We start from the raw sequence: 22,118 nt of genomic DNA on the forward strand, positions 1-22,118 counted from the left end.
TTACAAGCGGAAAAGGGCTTTGGTGCAATTCAAGATGTGGCTTGGCTGGAGATGTGGCTGTGCTAGGCTCGACGCCACAGTTGGGGGTATACTGATAAGTTACGTACAGCTCTCATCTCATCTCTATCTCTGGTCTTGATTTAATAGACGCCATATCTGCTCTTCTCGAGCTGGCCCGTTTTCCATGCATCAAACTTGAATATAAGCTTATTAACGACTTTGATACTCTCACATGCAAAATGGAGCCCGAGGTGATCAAGATTCTCCTTGTAGGCGATGAAAAGTGCGGCAAGACGACCTTTCTCTCGTATGCAGTCTAAACTCCTCTATCGATTCCTCGGCATATTATACTAAATCCATATCCCTAGCCGACTCAGTGCAGGTGAAAAAGTCAACCCGATTCCCATGCTCCGTGATATGGATCAACCTTATATCTTCGGTATTCAGACAGGGGCCAAAAAGATACAGTTCGAGTTCTTCGACACATCATGCCCGGATAACTGGAGGACCCTCGACCCTGATGCCATTGTCATTTGTTACGACATCAGTCAACGGTTGAGTTTGATCAATATGCAGAGATATGTAAGTGCACCATAAACTGTACCGAGCATGCAACTCAGACTTGATAGTGGAAAGACGAAATCAAGAGATCGTTTCTGCGCATCGATACCCTTCCCCTTATCATCCTTGGGCTGAAGCGTGATCTGAGATCGGAGCAAGATCCGAACGGAATTATATATCCGCAAGAAGGATACCAGGTTGCGCAGACTCTACGAGCTGATCGATACGTTGAGTGTTCGGCGGTGACGGGTGAATTGTTGAAGCTGGCGTTCGAAGATTTGTGCAAGACGGCCATGACTCCGACAACGGGCGCAAACAGCCAGAGCGCAAGCACATGCGCAGTAATATGAGATTTGAGAGGCGCGGATACCGTGATCGAGCAGTAGGAACATGAGTCGATAATTAGTTATTATATTGGTGGGCTGAGAGCTCAGGCAGCGGCGTCGTTCATAGAAACATCAGCGCCCTCTTCCTCAGCACCCTCTTCCGCGGCAGGGAATTGGCCGAGGACTTCAGCGATGATATTGACCATGGCTTCCTGCTGCTCCTCGTTGAACCGCTCAGACATCTCCTCAACAACAGTATTGAGAGCAGCGACTGAGGCGGGGCGCAGGTTGATGATCATGACTACTTCACCCTTGGCGAGATTGTAAGGCCGTAAGCGTTCTAGAAGTCTGGAAATACATCCCTCGGTGTAGGGAAGTGGCTCTTGGCTTAGAGGGCCAGGGTTTGTGCGAAGATATTGGAGGAGCTGTGAGGAGTGTCAATTGTGTTTCTGGGCGTTAAATTAATTTGACATGAATGAAAAATCTTACCTCACGAACCACCGTCTCGAGATTTGGGGGACCACGGCGCTTGGCATTTTTGTATCGTTCGCGCTGCTCTGATACGTGCTGATACACCTCGTAATTTGTGAGAACAGCCGATTGTGCCTCGAGAATCTTCATTGTGAGTGGTGAGTAAGCTCATGCAACGCAACGAGCTGTGAGATTGATATGAAGCATTGAATGAAGGTCTCGCTAGGTAGATCGAATAGTGGAGTCCAGCATCACGAAAGAATAAGATCTGACGCTGACCAATCAGAGAATGAGTAGTTTTGACGGGCTCTGATTCAGTGGAGGAGTTTCAGCGGATGCAGGCCTGGAACGTGCTGTAATTCTTGTGCGACACTGGAGGCTTCCATTTTCTCTTCTTTTTTTTTACACCGCAGCTTGTTCCTTTACGATCTGGCTTCTGCTACCTTGTGTGAATTTAGAAGCGGGCTCTTATTGGGCAAAGCTAATACGTGAAATTTAACGCGGTGTGTTTTTGCATGTGAGTCTGGCTAAAAGCTGGGGAAGAGTTTGGACACACACGTCAGAGTGCATCACTTTATGCTTTTACTTTCTTTTCTTTTTTCCGTCCAATAAATTCTTATTATACATCGAACCAATAAGAGGTTTCAATTGTTAGCAGAGAAACCGAGAGATATCCGCTAAGGAAGAGAGGATATAGGTATGCATGTACAAGATCCAATAGGGAGTCATATGATGCCCAATGGCATCATCTATCGAACGGGACAATATGTCGAATTGAACAAATCATCTGTCTTAGCTCTTTGCGTGCCGCTATGTTGGAAGAAGGAGGTCGCGTGCATCTCCGCTGGAAAAGGCATGCCATGCATGCAAGCAAGCAAGCCACTGTTCCAGAACAAAGATTGACCGATGCCGGCCATGTCAAGCTAGAAGCCTCGATAGGTTCCAGGCTGAGAAAATGGTTATGTCTGTTGATACCTCGGCGTGAAATTACCTAGACATGGGAAGACAGCCAGGTACCTACCTACTCACCTTGAGCAGTAGTGATTTTTGACTCGAAGAACGGAACTTCAGAGAATAAGATAGTTAGTTGTTAGGGTTCTTCTTCTGTAATGATTTGGGGTGGTACAGATCAAATGACTGACAACCCCTGCCAGGCTGAGCATCCAATGTCATACTGTCCAAGCAAAAGAGTTTATTGGCACCTTATTTTCGGCGTTACGGACAAAGTTGTCTGGCGGGAGGCCCGAGTTTTCCTCTAACTTAGTACACCTGCAATGCACACATACACTTGATACCAAGACCAAGAGGACGGGATGTTCGGGGTTAGGAATGGCGGTATGTAACAACTACCCCTGATTGGAATACATACTCATATCCATGGCCCATGAGGGTTCTTGAATGGCAGAACGGAGGAGTTCCAGAATGCCCCGTCTCTAGAGTAAGGTAAGGTAAGGTACCCTGGATACATGAGAATTGGCGGGGGTGGGTACCAGTCATCCATGTATAGATAGATAGCTCTGGCTTTTGGAGTTGAATGTTGTTTACTTCGGCAGGTATTAGAAGAAAATATCATATATATCATGGCCAAGACAAGAACTTGGCATAGTCCATACCAACTGTAAGAAAACAATGAAATATCGCAAAGTATCAGGTAATAGTATATCCAGATCGGAAAGTATCAAGACGTCGTCGTTGTGTACCCTGTGAAAGTGTCAGCTTTGGCGGGTGCCACCATGTCATCATCTTTTTGGTTGCTGGAGGGTCGTTCATAATAATTCATCCATTTACAAGCCCAACTTTGACAATGAGCTCGACGGATACTTTCTGATTTGGCCATAATAAACTCAGCGTCTCTCAGCTTCACTCTCTCCCATAAAAAAAAAAGTTATAACTGCTCACGACCTACCTACTACAAAAGCATTCAACATCTCATCTCATCTCATCTCACACTATGGGTCTGTGATCTTCTTCTTCTTCCACTCTCCCCCATCATCTCCACTCCTCCACTCGGGGACGACTGCCCGCCATCCTCGACTATTATTTCGTCGATTATCGCTTGGCTTTTGTTATTCGGGGAGTCTCTCTTCGTCAGCTTCTTCTTGGAGATCAACACCAGCTTCCTTTATTGTCAAGCGCCTAATAGTAAATACCGTCTGCTCGAAAAATTATTCTGCGTCCGACACCGGCAGACCGTCCGTTTACTTGGAGATCTCTGCCCTGTCACCCGGCTTCTGAGCACTGAACACTGAGCCTGAGCCGCCTGCTCCAGCACAGCACAGCACAGCACAGCACAGTGACGTCGGTTTGGCCCTGTCCGACTCTCCTGTGCGTCAACTTCGGCCCTGAATCCCTGTTGGTCCGCCAAAACGTTTTATCAGGACGCAGCCATCCAAATTCCCCAATTCCGTCAATAATACCTAGGCATCGGCTACAGCGTTCACGGCTTCACATTGCATTACCTTGCCTTGCCGTGCCGTACCGCACCGGACACTGCTCTGCTCGCCAGGCCAGGCCAGTCCAGTCCAGGCTAGCCAACTCTTGCAGCGCGGTTTGACGCTTGAACGATCTATTTCCAATCACACCTCCGCTAAATAAATCAATCCACAAGCTCTCCACTCCACGCACTGCCGTCTAGGTAGCCTAGAAGCCGGGGCTGCCATTGACAGAGGCCCCGAGTTTGAAAAAATTCACAATTACTAGGACGTCAACACAGTTTATGAAAACCTGCAATCCAGCCTCGATTTCAATCTCGACTGGCTTCAGTCTTACTCGGACCTGTTTCGGATTGTCTCAGGTCTTCTCCATCTCTGCCTTGTCTCATCAACCGCTGTCGAAACTTCATTCCACCGCTTACAAGCTTTTGCTTGACTCGGTCTCGTTTCCCCCTCAAAGGAAGAAAGAAAGAAAAAAAAAAAAAAAAAAAAAATTCCCCCTCCGATTCGGGGCCCCTCCACATCCGTTTTCCGCTTCCGTCCTTCGCCGCATCAAAACTTTTTGCTCTTCTAGCCGACAGCGAACTTCACCTCTACCACAAACCGACACAACTTCACCTTGACCATGGTGCGCAATATTGTTGTTCTGGGAGGCAACTCCCACCCGCAACTCACAGAAAATGTCTGCCACATTCTCGGTGTTCCCCCAAGCAATCGCATTCTTGGAAAATTCTCTGGCGGCGAGAGTCGCTGCGAAATCAAGGACTCAGTTCGCGGCAAAGATGTCTACATCATACAATCTGGCTCCGGCAACGTCAACGACAACCTCATCGATCTCTGTATCATGATCTCAGCCTGCAAGACCGGCTCTGCGAAACGAGTCACCGCCGTTGTCCCACTCTTCCCTTATTCGCGACAACCCGACTGGCCCTATAACAAAGCCGGCGCACCTTTGTCGCAGATCTCTGGCTCTTCAAAAGACTACACATTTGAAAGTGTTCCTGCCACGCCTCGTCCAGGTGGTCCCAAGTCAGCTGGCCTGCCCAATGGTGTCAACAACCTGACCGAGAAGCTCTCGAAAACAGCTCTCGCAAACGAGGCCGCGACAAATGGTGCTAACGGCACTAATGGCGTCTTCAGCACTCCTCGCCGCTCAGACACCATCTCGAGCAGCACCTCTGACGCCCGTGGACACCACGCAGAGAACTCGATCTCTTCCCAGAGGAAAGCCTACACGACCCACGACTATGAGAACCAGTCCAATGTCTCTGCTTTCCAGCCTAAGCCTGGTTACAAGCAGTGGATAGCTCAGGCTGGTACTCTCGTTGCCGACTTGCTCACCTGCGCCGGTGCCGACCATATCATCACGATGGACTTGCACGATCCTCAGTATCAGGGCTTCTTCGACATTCCTGTCGATAACCTGTACGGAAAGGCGCTACTCCAGAACTACATCCAATCTCAAATTCCTAACCACCACACCGCGGTCATTGTGTCTCCCGATGCAGGAGGTGCAAAGCGAGCTACTTTGATTGCGGACAGTCTCAAGACTGACTTTGCTCTGATTCACAAGGTAATACCACAGAATTCTGATTTTGCTGCTTTTGAAAACTCATGTCTTGCTACAAAGGAGCGACGGCCCATTCGATTTACCGAGCATCGCAACGCCAGTATGATGCTAGTTGGAGATGTGTCAAACCGCATCTGCATTCTAGTTGACGACATTGTCGATACTGGTAACACCATCACGCGTGCTGCCAAGCTTCTGAAGAAGGAGGGCGCTACTCAAGTCTATGCCCTCGTCACCCACGGTGTCTTCAGTGGCGACGCTATCGCTCGTATCAATGCCTCTGCCATTGACAAGATGCTCGTCACCAACTCTGTTCCTCAAAACGAGCATCGTCGTCTTTGCCCCAAGCTTGAGATACTCGATATCTCGGCCGTTTTTGCTGAGGCTATTCGTCGTGTTCATCACGGCGAGTCTATCAGCGTCCTTTTCCAGCACAACTAAACTGCTGGAAGCGCACTTACGGTTTGTCAACAGGATTTCATCTACTCAAATCACATGAGGGTTCGTTTCCTCATGAATAAATAGCAAGACCACGTTGAGATTACTGGATACCCCCGTGTCTTCACGGGGGATATCCCTCTGCCGCGGATGTCGCAAAATTTATCCCGAGTTGCGGCGCGCTGAAATGATATGGGGTATTTTCGTTTTGGAGTTTACCGGGGAGCTTCTGCATCATACTGCATTCGCCGTCCGCCAGATTTGGTTTGCTGGCGTTCTTCTTTTTCTTAAAATTTTCCCCATTTACACTCATCAAACAACATGAATCAGGTACTCGGACCAGCCAGCACACGACAGTGTGCGAAGAAGATTATGGGAGGGTGGGATTTGGTTGAACGACTGCAGCGCGGGTTGGGGCACGGGTTTACTTGCTTTCTGCTATGCTGCACAATTTCACCTATTCCTTAGCCTGGACTATCGTGTTCTCCTTTTCCTGGGACCTAATTCTTCTCTTTGCTCTACACAATCTTTCCTAAACATCTGTCTTGGGGTAATACCTGTATTTTCTACCTTTCGAGGTTGGAAGAAAGAGTGGTATGTTTGGAGATATAAACCAAAGGACATTTCTCGGAGATTCGGTTCTCTCGTTCCAGTCCTGCAAATGCATAGAAGTAAAATCAAAACGTAGACATTTGGATCAACCAAAAAGTAGACAGGTGCTGGCCTAGTTGCTGTGCTGTGACAGGAGACTAGGTCGGCGGTTCAGTTAGCCTTGCAAATGGCGATGCTGTCAAAAAGTTCAAGAAATAAATATACAGAGAAAAAAAAGTTGAATATGTCACTTCACATGCTGTTCCGGAATGTCGATCGTCAAACGAAAAGGAGATAGTTCCATCATCAGTCAAGTGAACATATAGTTGTGAAGAAAAATATCATAGTAGAATCGCTTTTATTGCTGTATAATCTACTTATTGAACGTCCTAAGCCTGGTTCTCAGCTAACTCCCCCATTGGAAAGACAAGAGAACTCATAACTCGTAATTCGTGACAAGGCGGGCGCACATTCTCTATAACCTGTCAGAAAAGGGTCCCCAATTTGTTGATTCCACTACGTCTCAGTAATGTTACTCATGGATTGCAACATCTGAAGATCGGAAGGGATCTGCCACCCATGGGCTGCAGCCGCTCGTCGGTACGCATCCACAGCCTCAAACATACTATAGTCCAGGTTCCCGAAGCTTATATTATGGACTCTTTCGAGACGAGCTGGTCGGTCCCTTTCGCAAAGATTCAATCTAACTTCAAGGAAAACCTTTTCCAATGAAAGAGCCGGCGACCAGCCTGAGTTTGTGAGCAGCTCTGAGCATACAGCGCCGCCAATGGTGACATGACCTCCACCTCCTTGAGCAAAAGGCAGAAAGCGAGGTCGTACTACTCGAACAAAAGGAGGCGATATAGGAAAAGAAGCACCAAATCGAAGCTCGATCACGATGCTCGAGCATCCATGGCTGGCCATGTCTTTGGCAAGAGGTAAGTCCCTGTCGAAACTGTGAAGCTCGACGAACCAATGGAAGAGGTTATCCAGCTTGTCAAAGTCGATGTACCATCCCAGCGTGGCCAATTTGGTCTTGGACTGGGTCTTTTGTAGATCTTTGATCTGGCCATTGAGTGCGCGGAGAGCAGCTGTTGACGATGATGCCCACGTAGGCTCAGCGAGCTTAGGAAGGGAACCAATGTCAAGTTGACCTGGTTGAAATGGTGTTACATCGTCAGGTCCCCGTTGCGTTTCACCCAGACCCGAGTCTGTAGACGTCCGCCGTCTTTTTCGTGTTCCCACCAACTGAAGATCGTCACCTTCATCATCCGAGGCTAGCAGAACATCGATATCATCACTTGTCTCTGGGCTTTCCAAAGAATTTGAATCGTTGAGATTAGGGCTTCCGTTTGAATCCGAATCATCAAGAACGATAGGATGGTCTATGGATGAACCCGTGCCATCCTGCTGGCCTTGTCCGAATGCACGTCGGCGATATTTTGGTATGGCCGATAGAGGGATATTAACTCGTTGCTGCTGACCATAAGTCAATTGATAGGTAGGGTCTTGTTCGATATAGTCCTCGCCCTGCACCCTATCAGGAAATAGTCTTTCAGAGGATAGGGGCATTGAGGATTCTTGTTGCCCTAGTTGGATTTGAACAAAGAGAAAGCGGCATTGTATCCAATCGATCCTGTTGACGACGAAAAATGGATTCGTTGACACAAATTGAGATGGACTATTGACGATCTCACACATGCTGATAGCACTCGCGACCTTCAATGCTGAGCCTGGCCACGCTTTCATAGTATCACGGTTGGAATATGCACGACTAGTCTCGAAATCTCTTGCCAAATAAACGCCGTTGCCATAGGCGCGCCCATGAAGCGTGTTCGAAAAGTCAAGACCGGTTCGGATGATACTATGCCAGTTGGAAAGAGGGCTTCCATGCCACGCAAAGAGTGTTGGGTAGGTTCTACCGGTTCGAGATCTCGGTATTTTCTGTAGCTCATCGAAGAAAATGTGCTCCTTTTCAGGAGACCCCTGGGCAAATCGAAACTGCATCCACTGGGAGTGCGCGCTGCGAACAAGGCTACCGCCACTGCTGCTATTCTCTGTTTGTTCCTCTGCTGCAGATGCCCCAGGAACTGGGCTATCTTTTACAATATGTGACCTATTCGAGGAAACGATCCAGTTCAGCAGACGGAGTGCTGATCCTTCGATTCCTCTCCAGGAAGATAGCCGGCGCCCGGGTACCTCTATGAGGTATTGTCTCATTGTTTGCACGGGTGGGATGCAACTGGTCATGAAGTAGAGTGCTTCATTACGAACCGCAATTTCGAGTTCATCGATGTCTTGATCATACCTGTGAATCAATACTTTTACACCACCTGGGGTAGGTTGAGTAACCTGATTCACAGAACTTTCTGGGGTTTCCTGTCCAATGTTGTCAACACTCGTGAACGTATGCATGACCTTGAATTTGAAGTCGGTATCGATGCACGATTCGATATGGCAGATATGCTTCTCGCGATCTGAACACCTCATTAGTCTTCTTGTTCAAGCCGATACTTGACATGGTTTTGCATGCTTTGGGTTTCACTTACATGTTCTCATGACTGGTGTCTGCGAATCCAGCGTGTTGGCTCCAGGGACGAAAAGCATCAGCCAATGGCCCGCTTTGATAGTTCTATAGGTATGAAAGTCTTTGGATTCAAACCTCAAAAGGCCAGTGTTGAAGTAAGCATCAGCGCTGACCGGCGTAGAAGCACTCGCTGTGAACGCTGACGAGGGACACTTGAGACCCAGTCCTCTGGGAAACTCGCGGAGACGAGAGCGGATAACAGCAGCATAGAAGAAGCTGACAAGAAGGTCGACCACGTATGGATTGTTAATAATCTCGTGTTCGATGCTCTGGCCGAAACCCAGTGACAAATACTGGTAGAGACAAAGCTCATTCTCACAAACGAAAGGTTTTATGGCCTCAAACCCTCCTTTTGCCCTTCGATGGCAAACCAGACAGTACTTGGTGCATTTTATCAACCTCTGGAGGCCGAATTGCATCGCAACGAGAACAATGTTGAGCTCGTCTGCATTGCTCGACAGGTAATCATGCCTAAGGAACTCAGACTCGAACGGCTCATCAGATGATTCTCGATCCTGACAGGCAATCATGTCTTTAGCGCGGTCTACCATGTCTCTAGAATGATGACCCAGGCTCAAATTGTGTTCCAGCTCTCGTGCTTCATCCCACGATATTCCTTCTGATCGCCGCAGCCGTAAAAGAGTTGGAAAGAAACGGTTGAGGAGAGCATCAAGGGACAAAGACACGTAGAGCGGAGTAAAGGAATCTGTTCCCTCTTCGTCTGTGTCTATTGGCATGACTGGCTCTTCCGTTCCTACGAACATATGCCTCATGGATTTATAATTTGGCCGCGGACTGCTGCATTTACCAAGTTTGAAGTTCATTCGGGTTTGGTCGGGAGGAAGACGCTGGAAGTCTAATGCATGAGGATAAGTGGATGGTAGCTTGTAAAGCATGACAATGTATTCTGTCGGCTTAATACCCCAAGCTTCCAGGGCTTCTTCAGGGATTCCAAGTTTGCATACTCGGATAGAGAGCGAGAAGATACCGAAAGATGACAGGCGTATCTCTTCAGAGGGGATGGAGATGCAGAATCCCTCTTGTTTGGCTTCTCTCAGGTGACGCTTCAGACGTGTCATTGATTCTGGATCTTCGGCTTCAGTGGCGTTCTCCGAGGCAGATGCGCCAGGTAGTAACGGGTCGATATCTATCTCCTCAAACTCGGCTTCGTAGAAGGAGTCATCGTCATCGGAGGGTACATCGACGTCTGATTCTTCGCCGTAATAGGGCGGTGTCTGTGAAGTTGACTGATTGGAAGTGCTCAGCTTTGTAGCTAGCATGTTAGAAATCAATGTGATGGCATCGGCGATAGTCATGCCATCGGTCAAGCTAGAGGTCTCTTCCAACCACTTCTCTAGGTCTGTTGGTTTTTCTGAGGAAGTGAAGATCATGAAGCCCGGATGCTTTGGGTACGAGTCTGCATCCTTTGATAGGGCTTGGACATCGATGGGGGGTAGTTCGGCTTCGTGTTCTGCTTCGGGCGTATAAGTGAAAGCGATCTCTCCGTCGGAATCGCCCTTGCGCAGATTTGAAACGTTGGGGAAGCTATCAAGAGCTTCTATCGCGACCCTGAGGTCGAGATTGAATTGCTTGAGACCCATGAACCCTTTTCTATTGTTGTTGAAGGGGGGAAGAAGGGAAGTTTGAGGGAGAGGGGTTCTGGGGAAAAGAAAAGAAAAGATGGATGACCTTGTGCCAAAATCCGAAAGGTTCTGGGAATGAACGTTTGTTTATTTAATGTTCCAGTCATAGTTGACTGTGATTGAAAGTCTGTGTCACGCAAGTACATACCTGCATTCGAGAGCGTGAAAGAGAAGTCCGGTGGTAATAGGGCTGTTGCTGCCTGTCACTGTCACTGCCACTGCCACCTTAGTCATTCAAAGACTCTAAAGTGATGGGGCCAATGAGAGAAAGGCCATTTTTCTGCTCAAAGGATTGGCCGCAATATCAGGTAGGTACCTAGCAGTGATACGAAGGGTGTTTGATGGATAAATTCACTTAATTTTATTCCCGTCTTTAACTAGGTGCACGAACGCTTACATCGTATGACATTGCGGATGGTATTCATATCCATTCATCAATTATATGGACCTGGGTCTAGTTTAGACAGGTAACTAAGATCCCCCCCTGCTCAGCCTTACCAATGACGTCTAGAGCAGTGGACATTTATGGCAATGGCTTTGAACTACCTATGCTGGCAGATAAGATAACTACGGCTCTCCAGGGCCCATAGCCTGGGTTATGTGATAATATCGTACAGTCTGTGTAAATTTATATGAGTACGATAGATACATGCCTGCATTAATTGAATTGCCCTTTGATCATTTACTGACCTGTATACCTTGATGTTTGCCTTTCTGATCCTCGACTTATTAGGTACTGAAGATCTGGAAAGCGGAGAGCTAAAGTTTCGGTGGATCCAACTAGAATCTAGAACCCACTCCAGCTTAATCAAGCTCTTTTCTCCTATAGGTTAACCTAGGTAGTACTCTGCTGCTCAATCAAGTCCATGTAGTCTAACAACGGTAGGCTGGAAGATAATTGTTTATGTTCGTGTTGCAAAGAAAGTAAAGGTCAAAGCACTCAGAGTTCTATTCCGGCTGTATTCTTTCACCAAAGTAGGTACCTGTATCCACTCAAGCTCCAGGTGACGACGACCCTGGTGTGGAGTAGATAGATGGCTTATATGAGTTTGGTGACTTTATCTCCAAGTGAATGGTTATACAATCTTAAACAGGTACACAAATCTATAAAATGTATTAGCGTAGATCGATTGGCAATCGAATCGACGCCTTCGCTAATTAATTGGTATTATTGATGAGACTTTGCCATGTCTTATCGCGCGACTCTCGCTCGTCTCACCTATGGACCCTTGCCATGGAACCCCTGCCACAAAGGGAATCACACCTCAGTACTACACTATTCGGGATGGGCTGCTGCCTCTGTCAGCAATTCTCGTATTTGACGTTCCCTTCCCCTCCCTCATTTTACGACAACAAATAACTCTACTCTACTCTACTCTACTTCATCCTCTACACAGTCACATGTGCATGTTGTGTCCTCTCGCTTCCTATAACATCATCGAAATGCTTCTTTGACCGTGAGAATTGGCGTGTCTAGACCAATTCAAGTTCGCTGCCCTTCGTTTCATCGTACATCAACAGCAAACACATCCCACCAGATTCATCCGTGATAACCGACTGCCTCATTGTCCAATTGACCCAATGGCGATAAACATCTTTTATGGCAGACAGCGCCGCTTCCTGCCTCGTCGCTTGACCTATCTCGTTCTCGTCCTCATTGTCTTCGCCTATTCAACCTTGACCCTACTGTCTCAAAATGCCGCCCAAACCGATGTTGCCGAAGATGCCGCGAAAGCAGATGCTTCTAGCAAGATCAAGACTTCTGTCGACGGCATCCGCCACTCGCTCAAAAAAGGCGTGACAGAGCTGAATCCGTTCCGTGGCCCTGCCCATCCACCACCGACTCGAGCACAAGATTCATACCAAGGTACTTCTTGGTGGGCTGATTGGAAGTGGTTATCTGTGCCATTCTCCAGCTCCCTTACCCTTGATGAGGATAGAGCACTGCTTCCTCCGCTCCAGGATCGCCCATTCATTTATTGCTACTACGACGCAACAGTCAAGAAATCGAGAGAAGAAAAAGATGCTGACAGCGATCTTCTTCTAACGTGGCGTCGCGCTTGGTGGGCTCAAGGTTTCCGACCAACCATTTTGGGATCGTCCGAGGCGACTGGAAATCCGATGTACCAGGAACTTCAACGGCTTGAGGTTCAGCCCGAACTAAAAGCCGACCTCATGAGATGGCTCGCTTGGCAATCTATGGGCACTGGCATGCTGGTGGATTATACACTGCTCCCAATTGCACACACTGAGGATCCTCTCTTGGTTTTCCTCCGAAGGGGAGAATATCCTGCCATGACCAGGTGGAAAGGCCTCGAAAGTGCACTCTTTGTAGGCCCCAAGGAAGAAGTCACAAAGACTATCCGGAAAGTAATGGACTCGCCCACGCTGAAAGCTGCTAAAACTGTTATTGATGCATCAACAAAGAATGACTTCAAGGTCGACAAAGCACAAACTGCACTAGTTCATTATAGCCCAGAGACCATCAAAAAGCAATACCCCAAGGTCCATGACAGTATCACTAATGGAAGGGCAAGAGGGTTAGGAGCACTCAATCGGCTGATCAACGCCCATCTTCACGCTGTATGGCAGAGTAGCTTCCCCGAGGGCATCGAGGTCCTCAAGCCCTTTCCTGAGCACACTACCGAGATGGTCACCCCGGCCTTGAAGCTTGCCGACTCCCTAGCCTTCTGCCCAGACAACCCCATCCCGTCATCATGCCCTCCTGGCATTTCAAGCTGCGCACACTGTGCCGCTGGCACCACATCTATGAAGGTCATTACCCCTGAGCAATATCAGAATACGAGTGGTGCATTTGCAATTGGGACAGTCCCTCATCCTTGGACACTTGCGACTTTGACAAGCCTCAAGGAGAGGGTGGACGTCAGTTGGATCCGAAAGGAGGCACCTCGAGACCCTTGGCTTGAGACTATCACAAAAGTGCTTTTGGGCTCTAAGATCTCCAGCAATTCCAGAATCATGCACTTCAAGCAGGCTGTGGCCGGCGAACACGCCCCGGCCCATGCACTGTGGCTGTCGGCTGAAGCTGATGTTCCTCCAGATCTGGAGTGGTACTTTGGGTTTCGTATTCCCAAGGGCTTAGGAGAGACATATATGGCCATGAACGGCAAAATCGAGCAAGGGCCCATGCCAGGAAAGGCCATGACTGATAAACCAGTAAAGGTCGAGCGTGCCGCGAAGGCTGATGTCGACACAAGGCCTGAAAAGCCTCAGCCTCGACCAGAGGATACCCCAAAGGAGAAGGTACTCACACCGAAGGAAATGCAGGCCAAAGAAAAGGGCCTCCTGGAGCATGCCAAGAAGATTGTTGCGTTCAAGAAATCCACCGTCGATACTCGACTACGAGCATCGCTCGAGGCTTGGAGCTTAGCAGACACAGAAGCCTGGAAGTTCGCTCGCGCTTTCCTCGCCCGTCGCAGCATGGAACGGATTGAGTGGGAGAAACAAGAATCCAAGTATAGCGGCGGTGCTGGCTCTGAGAAGGGACGCAATGCTTGGAGTCGTTGGAAGGATTCGAAAGAGCGAGAGTAAGGTTTGGCGATCCTCGAGATTCGACACTCCATAACTCCTCGACAACATATTTGGTTTGCGGCGAATGGACTCGGGCGTTCTGGGCGTATGTATCACGGGATTATGGTAATGACAATTGAGCAGTGGTGCCTTGAGGGAATGTTGAGTAGGGAGGCTTGTCATTGGACTGGAGTAGAGATGACCAGGGGCTTTGGCAGATTAGGAGAGTCACTCATGAATTCAAGAACGAAGCTTTCACCACCCGCCGCGAAAGGAGACTCGGCACGTCAATCATAAAACGAATGTGTCTGTGTGAGCTAACTACCTACTTATCTGATACCAATGGGTTCTTCAACAGCAGCAACATCTTCCAGTTGCCGCCATCGAAGGCCCTGGCCCCTAAACGCGGACAGTATCACCACCCATCTCACCGCTCAGCTCACGAGAGGTCGGGCCGCGATGCTCCAGAGCAGCTGCCTTTCCAAGAGTTCCGTTGGTGTACTTGGAAGGATAAGTGCCATTTCCGTTCTGGGCGTGGGCGTTGCTCGTGTAAGAACGAAGAGCAAGTCGAGCCGATTCAAGGACCTTCTCAGCGTGGACAACGGCGTCGCGGAGGGCGGTTGCAGTGGGATCCTCGGAGCGGGCGAGCTGCTCAGCGCGGAGCTGGATGATGTGACCGTTGAGCCAGATACCGTCGAGCTGGGCTTGGGTCATGTCGCGAGCACCGGAGATTCGGCCGCGGCAAGAGGGGGTGCCGCAAAGACAGTCGAAGGGCTGGGCCATATGCCATTCGGTGGAGGGATAGAAGAACTAGACATGTTGTGAGCCATTGGACATGAGATTCGAGGGGTGAAGATAACGAACTGTGAGCTCATCGCCAACCTTGAGACCCTTGGGTCCAACAAGAATGTTCAAGTTTCCTACATCAAAGAGCTATACCCTCGCGTTAATCACATTGACCCTCTCTGAAGGATGGGGGCACTTCAACATCTGGGGCTTCTCCTTCAAGTAGGTCAACTAACGAGAGTAGGTTCGCAAGAGTGGTTAATGTACAACAAGTCGCTGTTCAAGTTGAGATGAGTGTCGCGGCCAGTCTGAACGGTAGCGTAGGTCGGTTCGCTGGCGGGCGTGCAGGGAGGGAAGTCGAACTTTGCGAAAACTGCGAAGGGCGGGAGAGAGACGCGCGAGATGCTCTTGGTGGTGAATTCCTCGGGGTTCACGATGACGACTTCTTGGATGTCGGGGTGAGAGGGCTGATGCCAGTGGGGGGTGAGAGGAGCCATGGTTGGTGGTTTGGTAGCGGGTGAGGCTTGAGTATGAGTTCAATATCTGAATGTGTAAGTTAGAATGAGATGTGAGGGATATTTTTGAGAGGACTTACAATAGAAGTTATATGATGATGTTGTTGCAGGATGATGTTTTGGAGACGCAGCGTTAGTGAGACCTCGGTCTAAGTGGAGCTGTAGGTAATAGGTTAGTCCTGTAGCTTCTGAAAGATGAACGATGAACTTGGATCAGTCTAATACAAAGGTACAAACGAGAACGAGAGCACAAGGAAATACAAGCATTCTTATTTAAGGCACCTAGTAGTTTCTCAGTAACCTGCTCACAGCTGATACGCCCGCATACGTACAGTAGCTCGTGCTGGCGAATTGTTTAGCTTAGAGCCTCCGCAGCGCCGAAGCATGCCTAGCCCCCTGTTTGACCCGCCCCGCAAAGACATACACAGCTAAGGTACACCTACGTCAAGTCGGTTGGTCTCTGAATATTCTACGCTTGTCCCTTGGTAGTGGCGGGGTAAAGTGATGGGGCCGAGGAGGACCAAGATTCGGAGTACCGGCAGTGTCTTGCTTCATTCTTTTGTCTACTGAGCTGTAACTGTAACTGAGACATAATGCGGCAAGTTATTATCCGCAGGTACTGTCAAGATGGCATGAGATAGTCTGTATCATGAGACCTTGGCCAGGGGTGACCTATCAGCAATGAATGTGTCACAGAATGCAGTGACGTGACGCGGAGAGGAATGAATCTAGGCCCAGTGGATTGGCTGTTCCTGGACCGTGGGGTTGAAGCTACCTACTACTTTGCGGCGGTGGGATATTGGTGTGGAGGGGTACATTGGCTGACCATCACAAGATGGAGGGGTAACACAGCAGCTCATGATAGCTAATAGGATAAAATATGCTTATCATGAGGGATGTGTAGTAGCTAATTGAGCCTATATCGATAGGCGTCAATGGTCTTGCTTAGACACCTTATTCAGAGACAAAGGCATATTTCCTGTGGACCATCTCTCTATAGCTCGGCATGACAGCTGACATCCATTGCATGGGGGTCTCATGAGCCGTGGTCATGGCTAGGGCGGGCCGAAGTGGTGGGCCGGCATCTCCATCCCTTAAGCCGAGGTACAACTCGTCTCATCTTCCCATGAGGTGCAAACGACAGTTTCTGTTATATAGGTGCCCAATGTAAGCAATAAAACCGCAAACGTTAGTGGTCGAGGCTTCATATCGTAGGTAAGTACCTTGAAGTGCTGCATCGGCCGAGTCTCTCATTGAAGGGGCAAAGGCAAACACCAAGGCCATAGGCATCAACGGTTCAACAAACGTAGGCAGAACCACATTCAAGAGATGGTGCAGTTTGTTCATCATCTATAGTTAATCCGTGTTTGCAATTCCCCAGCATTGAACGTCTAGTCACCAAGCGACATGGTCTCCACGCCAGCGCCAATGAGGCTTCAGGTCAGGGGACCAGAATAATTGTATTTTCACGACTCAGGTCATCCTCAATGCATCAAAATTTTAGAACAAAACACTATATCAACAGGTTGAATACCGTGTGTTCTTTAGTTTCGGATGACCGTTCCTATTGTGTCTTCAGATTACATTATTGCGACAAACGCTTCCAAGCTACCCCTCACTTAAACACATACTCATCTCTCCCTTTCAAAATATCACATACTGCCACTTCAAAACGAATGCACTGCGATCAAGTCAAGAGAACTAGAAGTCTGGAAGGGAACTGCTGAGTGTCTTTCCACCAACTTCAAGGGGCTTCTGTCCTCCGTGTGTGAACTCTTCTGCAACTGCCCTACAACTTACATCAACCACCACCTCTCGTCCCATCCATGTCAGAGAGGATGAAGGAGAGCGACACCAATATCCCAACGTTTTGTCGAGGTGGCTCGAAGAAGCCTCTATTAAAGTAAGTTCTTCGCGATGATTGCAAAGTGCATATCCTTCAACACTACTTTTGTTTCAACTTTATTTGTCAGGATGGGTGACAGGCACTCCCTGATAACAACAAGAGTTCCGCAGGACGAAGCCATTCACAACTTTCAGAAGACGCATGATTGGACTATTGTGAGTCTAGAACTGTTATGGTCTTGGTTGCAGAAGCCCATCGTCCAGACAGCGGTCTCCACTTTGCACTACGCCTGAGTCCAGACGTATCACAGGGCATGCACTAGCAGCCAAGTTTCAGTAGATATGCCTAAATCATGACTTCCATCTCTTGCCCATGCCGCTGGTTCGCATTCATAACAATAGCGTGTCTTGAAATTCAGAGATCACTTCAGTGTTTGCAGGCTAGGGAGCCGGTGAAGGACTTCTCGTGCAAACGCTAGTGCCCCCTGACCTATTCATGTATTGCATTGCATCGAGAGGAACTTATTCCTACAATTAAAGCAACCAGTCTTGTATCCATCATCGCAACTAGCTAGATGTGACATCGACTCACTGATTGTAGTATCTACATTGTGTGAATGCCCCCCCCCCCCTGCAGTCTCTCTTGTAATCACCTCGAGTTCTTCACAGTATGCTCTATTTCTTCCCCAGGGATATCATCTCCTGGCACTGAGCAAAGCATTCTCAGAGACCATTAAAGAGGTTTTAATTTTATGCTGTGCGTTGCAATCCACTAGGTCTCTTCTCATCTCCACCTCTGCCCGTGGCCATTTCCTTCCTCTCCACTCTCCCCTTCCATCTCTCAGCACATCTCATCTTCAACAACATCATCACCACCCTCGATGTGAGTATTCCCTTGGTGTATTTCCTTTTCCGAATAACTTCCTATCCTTGTTCTCTTCCTTCTCTTCCATGTCCCCACTCTCCATCATCCCCATTCGTGGAGTAGCCACCGCGTTCTTGCCTTCGCATTCACTCGAATGTCAGGCGTGCCCGTTGGCTCCTTTCCTTCTCTTCTCTCCGCAGCCTTCTTTCCTGTGCATACTCTAACATTTACTCGCAAATAGACATCACTCACTAGGACACCACGACATTACTTCATCGCGGCTTCTGTGCCACTTACCTCACTACCAGGTCGCTCCTCTCTTCGGAGAGTGGAAGGAGCTCCTTCCACCGGCCGGCGAAATCCTTCTATCTTACCTCCTGCACCTTTAACGTCACCTCAAGACTTTAGAAACACACAAGATCATCAAACCTTTCCGCTTCCACCATCCCCTCTCTATTCAACGAGTATTGACCCCTGCTTTCGCTCACGACCACACGCTGTTGCTCTCATTGTCAGTCTTTGTCAGAAAACGTTCACTACCTGGCATTCACATCAAGACATTGTCATTCAAGTTGGACGCCTAGTAACAAAGGGCACTGTTCTGTTTGTATCATCTACTGTTTGCTTTTTAGCTGTCAGTACATATCAAGTAAGTTCGAGCTTCCTCCTTTTTCTTCCCCTGTGCAGACCTTTTCGCTGCCGGTCCCTGTGCACTGGCGGGAGAGCATTGCTTTGTGGGCTGCTCCAGTATCCAGCACACTGGAAAGTCTCCCAGCTACTACTGCACTTGTTGGATCGCCTCTGGCTTGTCATCTTCATCGATTCAACCCTTTTCATCCAACGACAATATCGTGGCTTGCATGTCCCTTATTATCGTTAAAAGCTCTCTCCATTTTGGTGCAGGGAGATTTGGCATTGGCTTCCCACATGTGTACATGGAATTTTGCTAACTGGATGCTTCCATCGCAGCTGGTTGCTGTCTTTTTACTTGGACCCTTCCAAGATGAGACACATTGTCTACACTGCTCGTGAATTGTTGCGTCTGCGTCACAAGCCTCCCCAACAAGAGATCTCCAACAAACTCGTCTCCAAGGTCTTGGAAGACAGAGAATTAGGTGCGTTTCCAGTCTCCTTTTACACCCACAACACGAACATCGAATCTAACATTAAGCAGAAGACATCATCCGAACTCCTTTCGTGATCAGTCCATCGTTGTCCCTTATCATCGAAGAGGGTAACTCCAGCCACGCTGACGAGATGCATCGACGTCCTGCGCAGCAGCTTGACGGCACCGACTCGGATCGCAAGTACCGAGGCCGGAGTGATTCTGAGCTTGATCGGGCGCCGACTGTTGCTCCAGCAGATCTTGCAACCCAGAAATCCGAAGGCTTTCAGAAGTTTTACAACTCTGTTGTTTCCCCTACCCATGTCCGCGTCACTGCTGGTGGCCGAATCGTGCCCAACACTCGAGGGCCGCACTCTCCTACATCAAAATGGAGCCGCGAGCGAAGCTCTATCGATGGGCAGAGCCAGGCTCGTAACATGAATGGCAATCAACCTGAGGGCGTTGCCTATCCTGTTCTCCCTCCTAGCTGGGGCCACTTTGCTCCCATGGTTCCTCCACATGCTCCAGGAACTTTACCGGGAATGGCACTTCGACCTGAAGGGATCCCTTTTATGCCTCCTCCTATGGGTTATAACTTGGCTCCTGTTCCGTACAATCAGTTTCCTACCCCTGGTCTCCCAATGCAGCTCCCGAGTCAAGCTGGTCCTTATGGCAAGCTTCCGGACGCGGGTATGGAACAGGCACGAAACATTCACCTCTCTCCTGCCGATCAGTTCGATAACTCCCGCCCATTTCTCTGCAATGGACAGTGGTGGATCGCAAATGGAGGCGTTCTATACCCTATCAGCATGCCGCCTCAGATGAACTTTGCACCCCCTGTTGTCCCCAGTCCATCGGCTCCTCGCCCCAGTGGTGATTTCAATGCAGCTTCTGCTAGATATGGCCGCCCATCTTCACGACAGCCTGAGCCATTGCCTCTTCGCTTACAGAATGATCTTTCGCGTTCCGCTAGTCCTCCCGTGTCTTCAATTCGTCCGAGCTCGATTACCCAGAAGCAGCTTGAGGTTCTTCGCAGTCAAAAACGCTACCACGAAGACCAACTTCGGTATAACAAGCACCAGATCGATGCTCGAGACATGGAAGAGCAGCTTGAGAACATTTGCCGAGAGATTGAGCATTTCGAGCGCATGCTGGCGACTCAGCTTGAGTTCGAGACCAGGAAGTATCCACCACAGGTCGGGTCTCCTAACGGACCCCTTTCCAACTCATCTAATGACTACGGCAATAGCAACAGTGAGTCTGACGGCACAAACGCTGCCAATTCGGTGCACCCCTCCGGTTTCGGGAGTAGATCGATAGTCGACAAGACTGGCGGCACTGTTCCACAAATTGCGAGTGTTCAAAGTCGGCTGCAAATCACAGCACCCACTTCGGCCAAGAACTTCAGCAATGCGTCGAAGAATGACGGTGCACAACAGCGTAAGCCATCCAGCCTTCCTATCCATGCTGCTTTAGCACCTGTCTTCCAGCCGCGCTCAGATCTATCGGCATCTGCTGTCGCACCCGATGAGGTGGAAGAAGTCGACGAGGGGGTGCAGATGCGGCAGTATGAACGAATGTACAAGAACGCTGAGGGCTGGCGAACGTTCTTCAGGAACAAGCTCCATGCTGACAAGAGTATGGGCCCTCCCTATCTCATTGGGAAACTCAAGCCAGGAGTTCGGCCAGAAAACGCCAGAGACACCGATTATGTGTACGACCGCGAGCTGACACAAGAGGAGGAGCGCGCTCGATTCACATACTGGGGACGGGCACCTTTTATCTTCGAGAATGGACTCCCTCTGTATGACGGCAAGAATTTCTATCCGCCTTGCGTTATCAAGGAGGAACCTGTTGGCGCTGATGAGTCTGTTCCTCAAAACACCACTGGGCCAGATGTGTCAAAGACACCGCCTATGAAGCCCAATGAGGTTGACCCCTTCCATGCTGTCCCCGAAGCTACCAGGTCTTCCGCCCGTTACGTCCTTGATGACGCTACTCGCTCCGAGTCTTTACATCGTACCGACGACTCTCTCCACGCAAGTTCAACCTCTGAGGTACCTCGATCTGAATCCCACGCTGCTCATTCCGGAAGTCGATACCTGGAATTTCGCCGTGCGATCAATGAGCGTCCACGAATCCCGAGTGAGAAGTTACGTGCTAGAGTTTCAGACGACTCGGGTGACGAAGAGGGCAATCTTCTCTTCAAAGGGCGCCGAGTTGATCGCGATGCGAGGTATGTTAATAGTATATTACTCAGTGTGTCCGATGTTAACTTCGTTGCAGCAAGTATCCGAAAGACATCTGGTCCACGATGCGAAAGAATGGGAAAACGAGCGCGAACGTAGTTGCCGGGCAAGTCTCCCCTATGACTGCCCAAGGTGTGCTGCCTCATTACGCCGGGCATGCCACTGCATCCTTGACTCCTACAGTTACGACCAACTCTCGTGGCAACAGTGCCAAGCTGGGAGACGTGAACGCTTCTCCAACAGCAAACATCACTGTCGGAAGACGTGAAGAGAACAGACCGCCCCTTGAACTTCTTGATCAACAACTGCGCGGCGTCAGCATTCAGGACAAGGGCCACCATGGGTTCTCTACTCGCTGAACAACCTCCCTGTCACATTCTTCCTTGACAACCTTTCCAATTTCTCGGACGCGGACCTTCGATGATGCCGCATCTTCCTTGCTTTCGATAAGCATCAGCCATTGCTCTTATGATTACAATTTGTATTGCTTACTACACAGCTTCGTTCACATGCTACTTATGGTTAAAGTGTGGTCTCACAGTCCACCACAGCCGGTGGCCTTTGCATTTGGTTGAATCGGCCAACGCTTAATCAGATAAAGCG

General features: G+C 49.1%; 7 protein-coding genes across 7 annotated transcripts; 4 read left to right on the forward strand and 3 right to left on the reverse strand.

Moving 5' to 3' along the window:
* Positions 1–239: 239 nt before the first annotated feature.
* Positions 240–911, forward strand: FSUBG_668 (uncharacterized protein; the record flags this gene model as incomplete). Its single annotated transcript, XM_036684904.1, has 3 exons — positions 240–307; positions 369–582; positions 630–911. The coding sequence occupies 3 exons, from the start codon at positions 240–242 to the stop codon at positions 909–911; spliced, it is 564 nt and encodes a 187-aa protein (XP_036543685.1).
* Positions 912–991: 80 nt separating this feature from the next.
* Positions 992–1,508, reverse strand: FSUBG_669 (uncharacterized protein; the record flags this gene model as incomplete). Its single annotated transcript, XM_036684915.1, has 2 exons — positions 992–1,312; positions 1,377–1,508. The coding sequence occupies 2 exons, from the start codon at positions 1,506–1,508 to the stop codon at positions 992–994; spliced, it is 453 nt and encodes a 150-aa protein (XP_036543686.1).
* Positions 1,509–4,415: 2,907 nt separating this feature from the next.
* On the forward strand, positions 4,416–5,801 carry FSUBG_670 (ribose-phosphate pyrophosphokinase; the record flags this gene model as incomplete). The annotated part of the gene is made up of 1 exon (XM_036684927.1): positions 4,416–5,801. The coding sequence occupies one exon, from the start codon at positions 4,416–4,418 to the stop codon at positions 5,799–5,801; it is 1,386 nt and encodes a 461-aa protein (XP_036543687.1).
* A 1,104-nt stretch (positions 5,802–6,905) lies between these two features.
* On the reverse strand, positions 6,906–10,577 carry FSUBG_671 (uncharacterized protein; the record flags this gene model as incomplete). The annotated part of the gene is made up of 3 exons (XM_036684937.1): positions 6,906–8,866; positions 8,939–9,730; positions 9,785–10,577. 3 exons carry the CDS (start codon positions 10,575–10,577, stop codon positions 6,906–6,908), a joined length of 3,546 nt encoding a protein of 1,181 aa, XP_036543688.1.
* Positions 10,578–12,200: 1,623 nt separating this feature from the next.
* On the forward strand, positions 12,201–14,171 carry FSUBG_672 (uncharacterized protein; the record flags this gene model as incomplete). Its single annotated transcript, XM_036684948.1, has 1 exon — positions 12,201–14,171. One exon carries the CDS (start codon positions 12,201–12,203, stop codon positions 14,169–14,171), a length of 1,971 nt encoding a protein of 656 aa, XP_036543689.1.
* Positions 14,172–14,549: 378 nt separating this feature from the next.
* Positions 14,550–15,433, reverse strand: FSUBG_673 (post-SET domain protein; the record flags this gene model as incomplete). The annotated part of the gene is made up of 3 exons (XM_036684959.1): positions 14,550–14,960; positions 15,015–15,083; positions 15,173–15,433. 3 exons carry the CDS (start codon positions 15,431–15,433, stop codon positions 14,550–14,552), a joined length of 741 nt encoding a protein of 246 aa, XP_036543690.1.
* A 3,731-nt stretch (positions 15,434–19,164) lies between these two features.
* Positions 19,165–21,874, forward strand: FSUBG_674 (uncharacterized protein; the record flags this gene model as incomplete). The annotated part of the gene is made up of 3 exons (XM_036684970.1): positions 19,165–19,276; positions 19,336–21,502; positions 21,553–21,874. The coding sequence occupies 3 exons, from the start codon at positions 19,165–19,167 to the stop codon at positions 21,872–21,874; spliced, it is 2,601 nt and encodes an 866-aa protein (XP_036543691.1).
* Positions 21,875–22,118: the final 244 nt, after the last annotated feature.

Source organism: Fusarium subglutinans (assembly GCF_013396075.1).
Source record: "Fusarium subglutinans strain NRRL 66333 chromosome Unknown NRRL66333_c0000003, whole genome shotgun sequence".
NCBI lineage: Eukaryota > Fungi > Ascomycota > Sordariomycetes > Hypocreales > Nectriaceae > Fusarium > Fusarium subglutinans.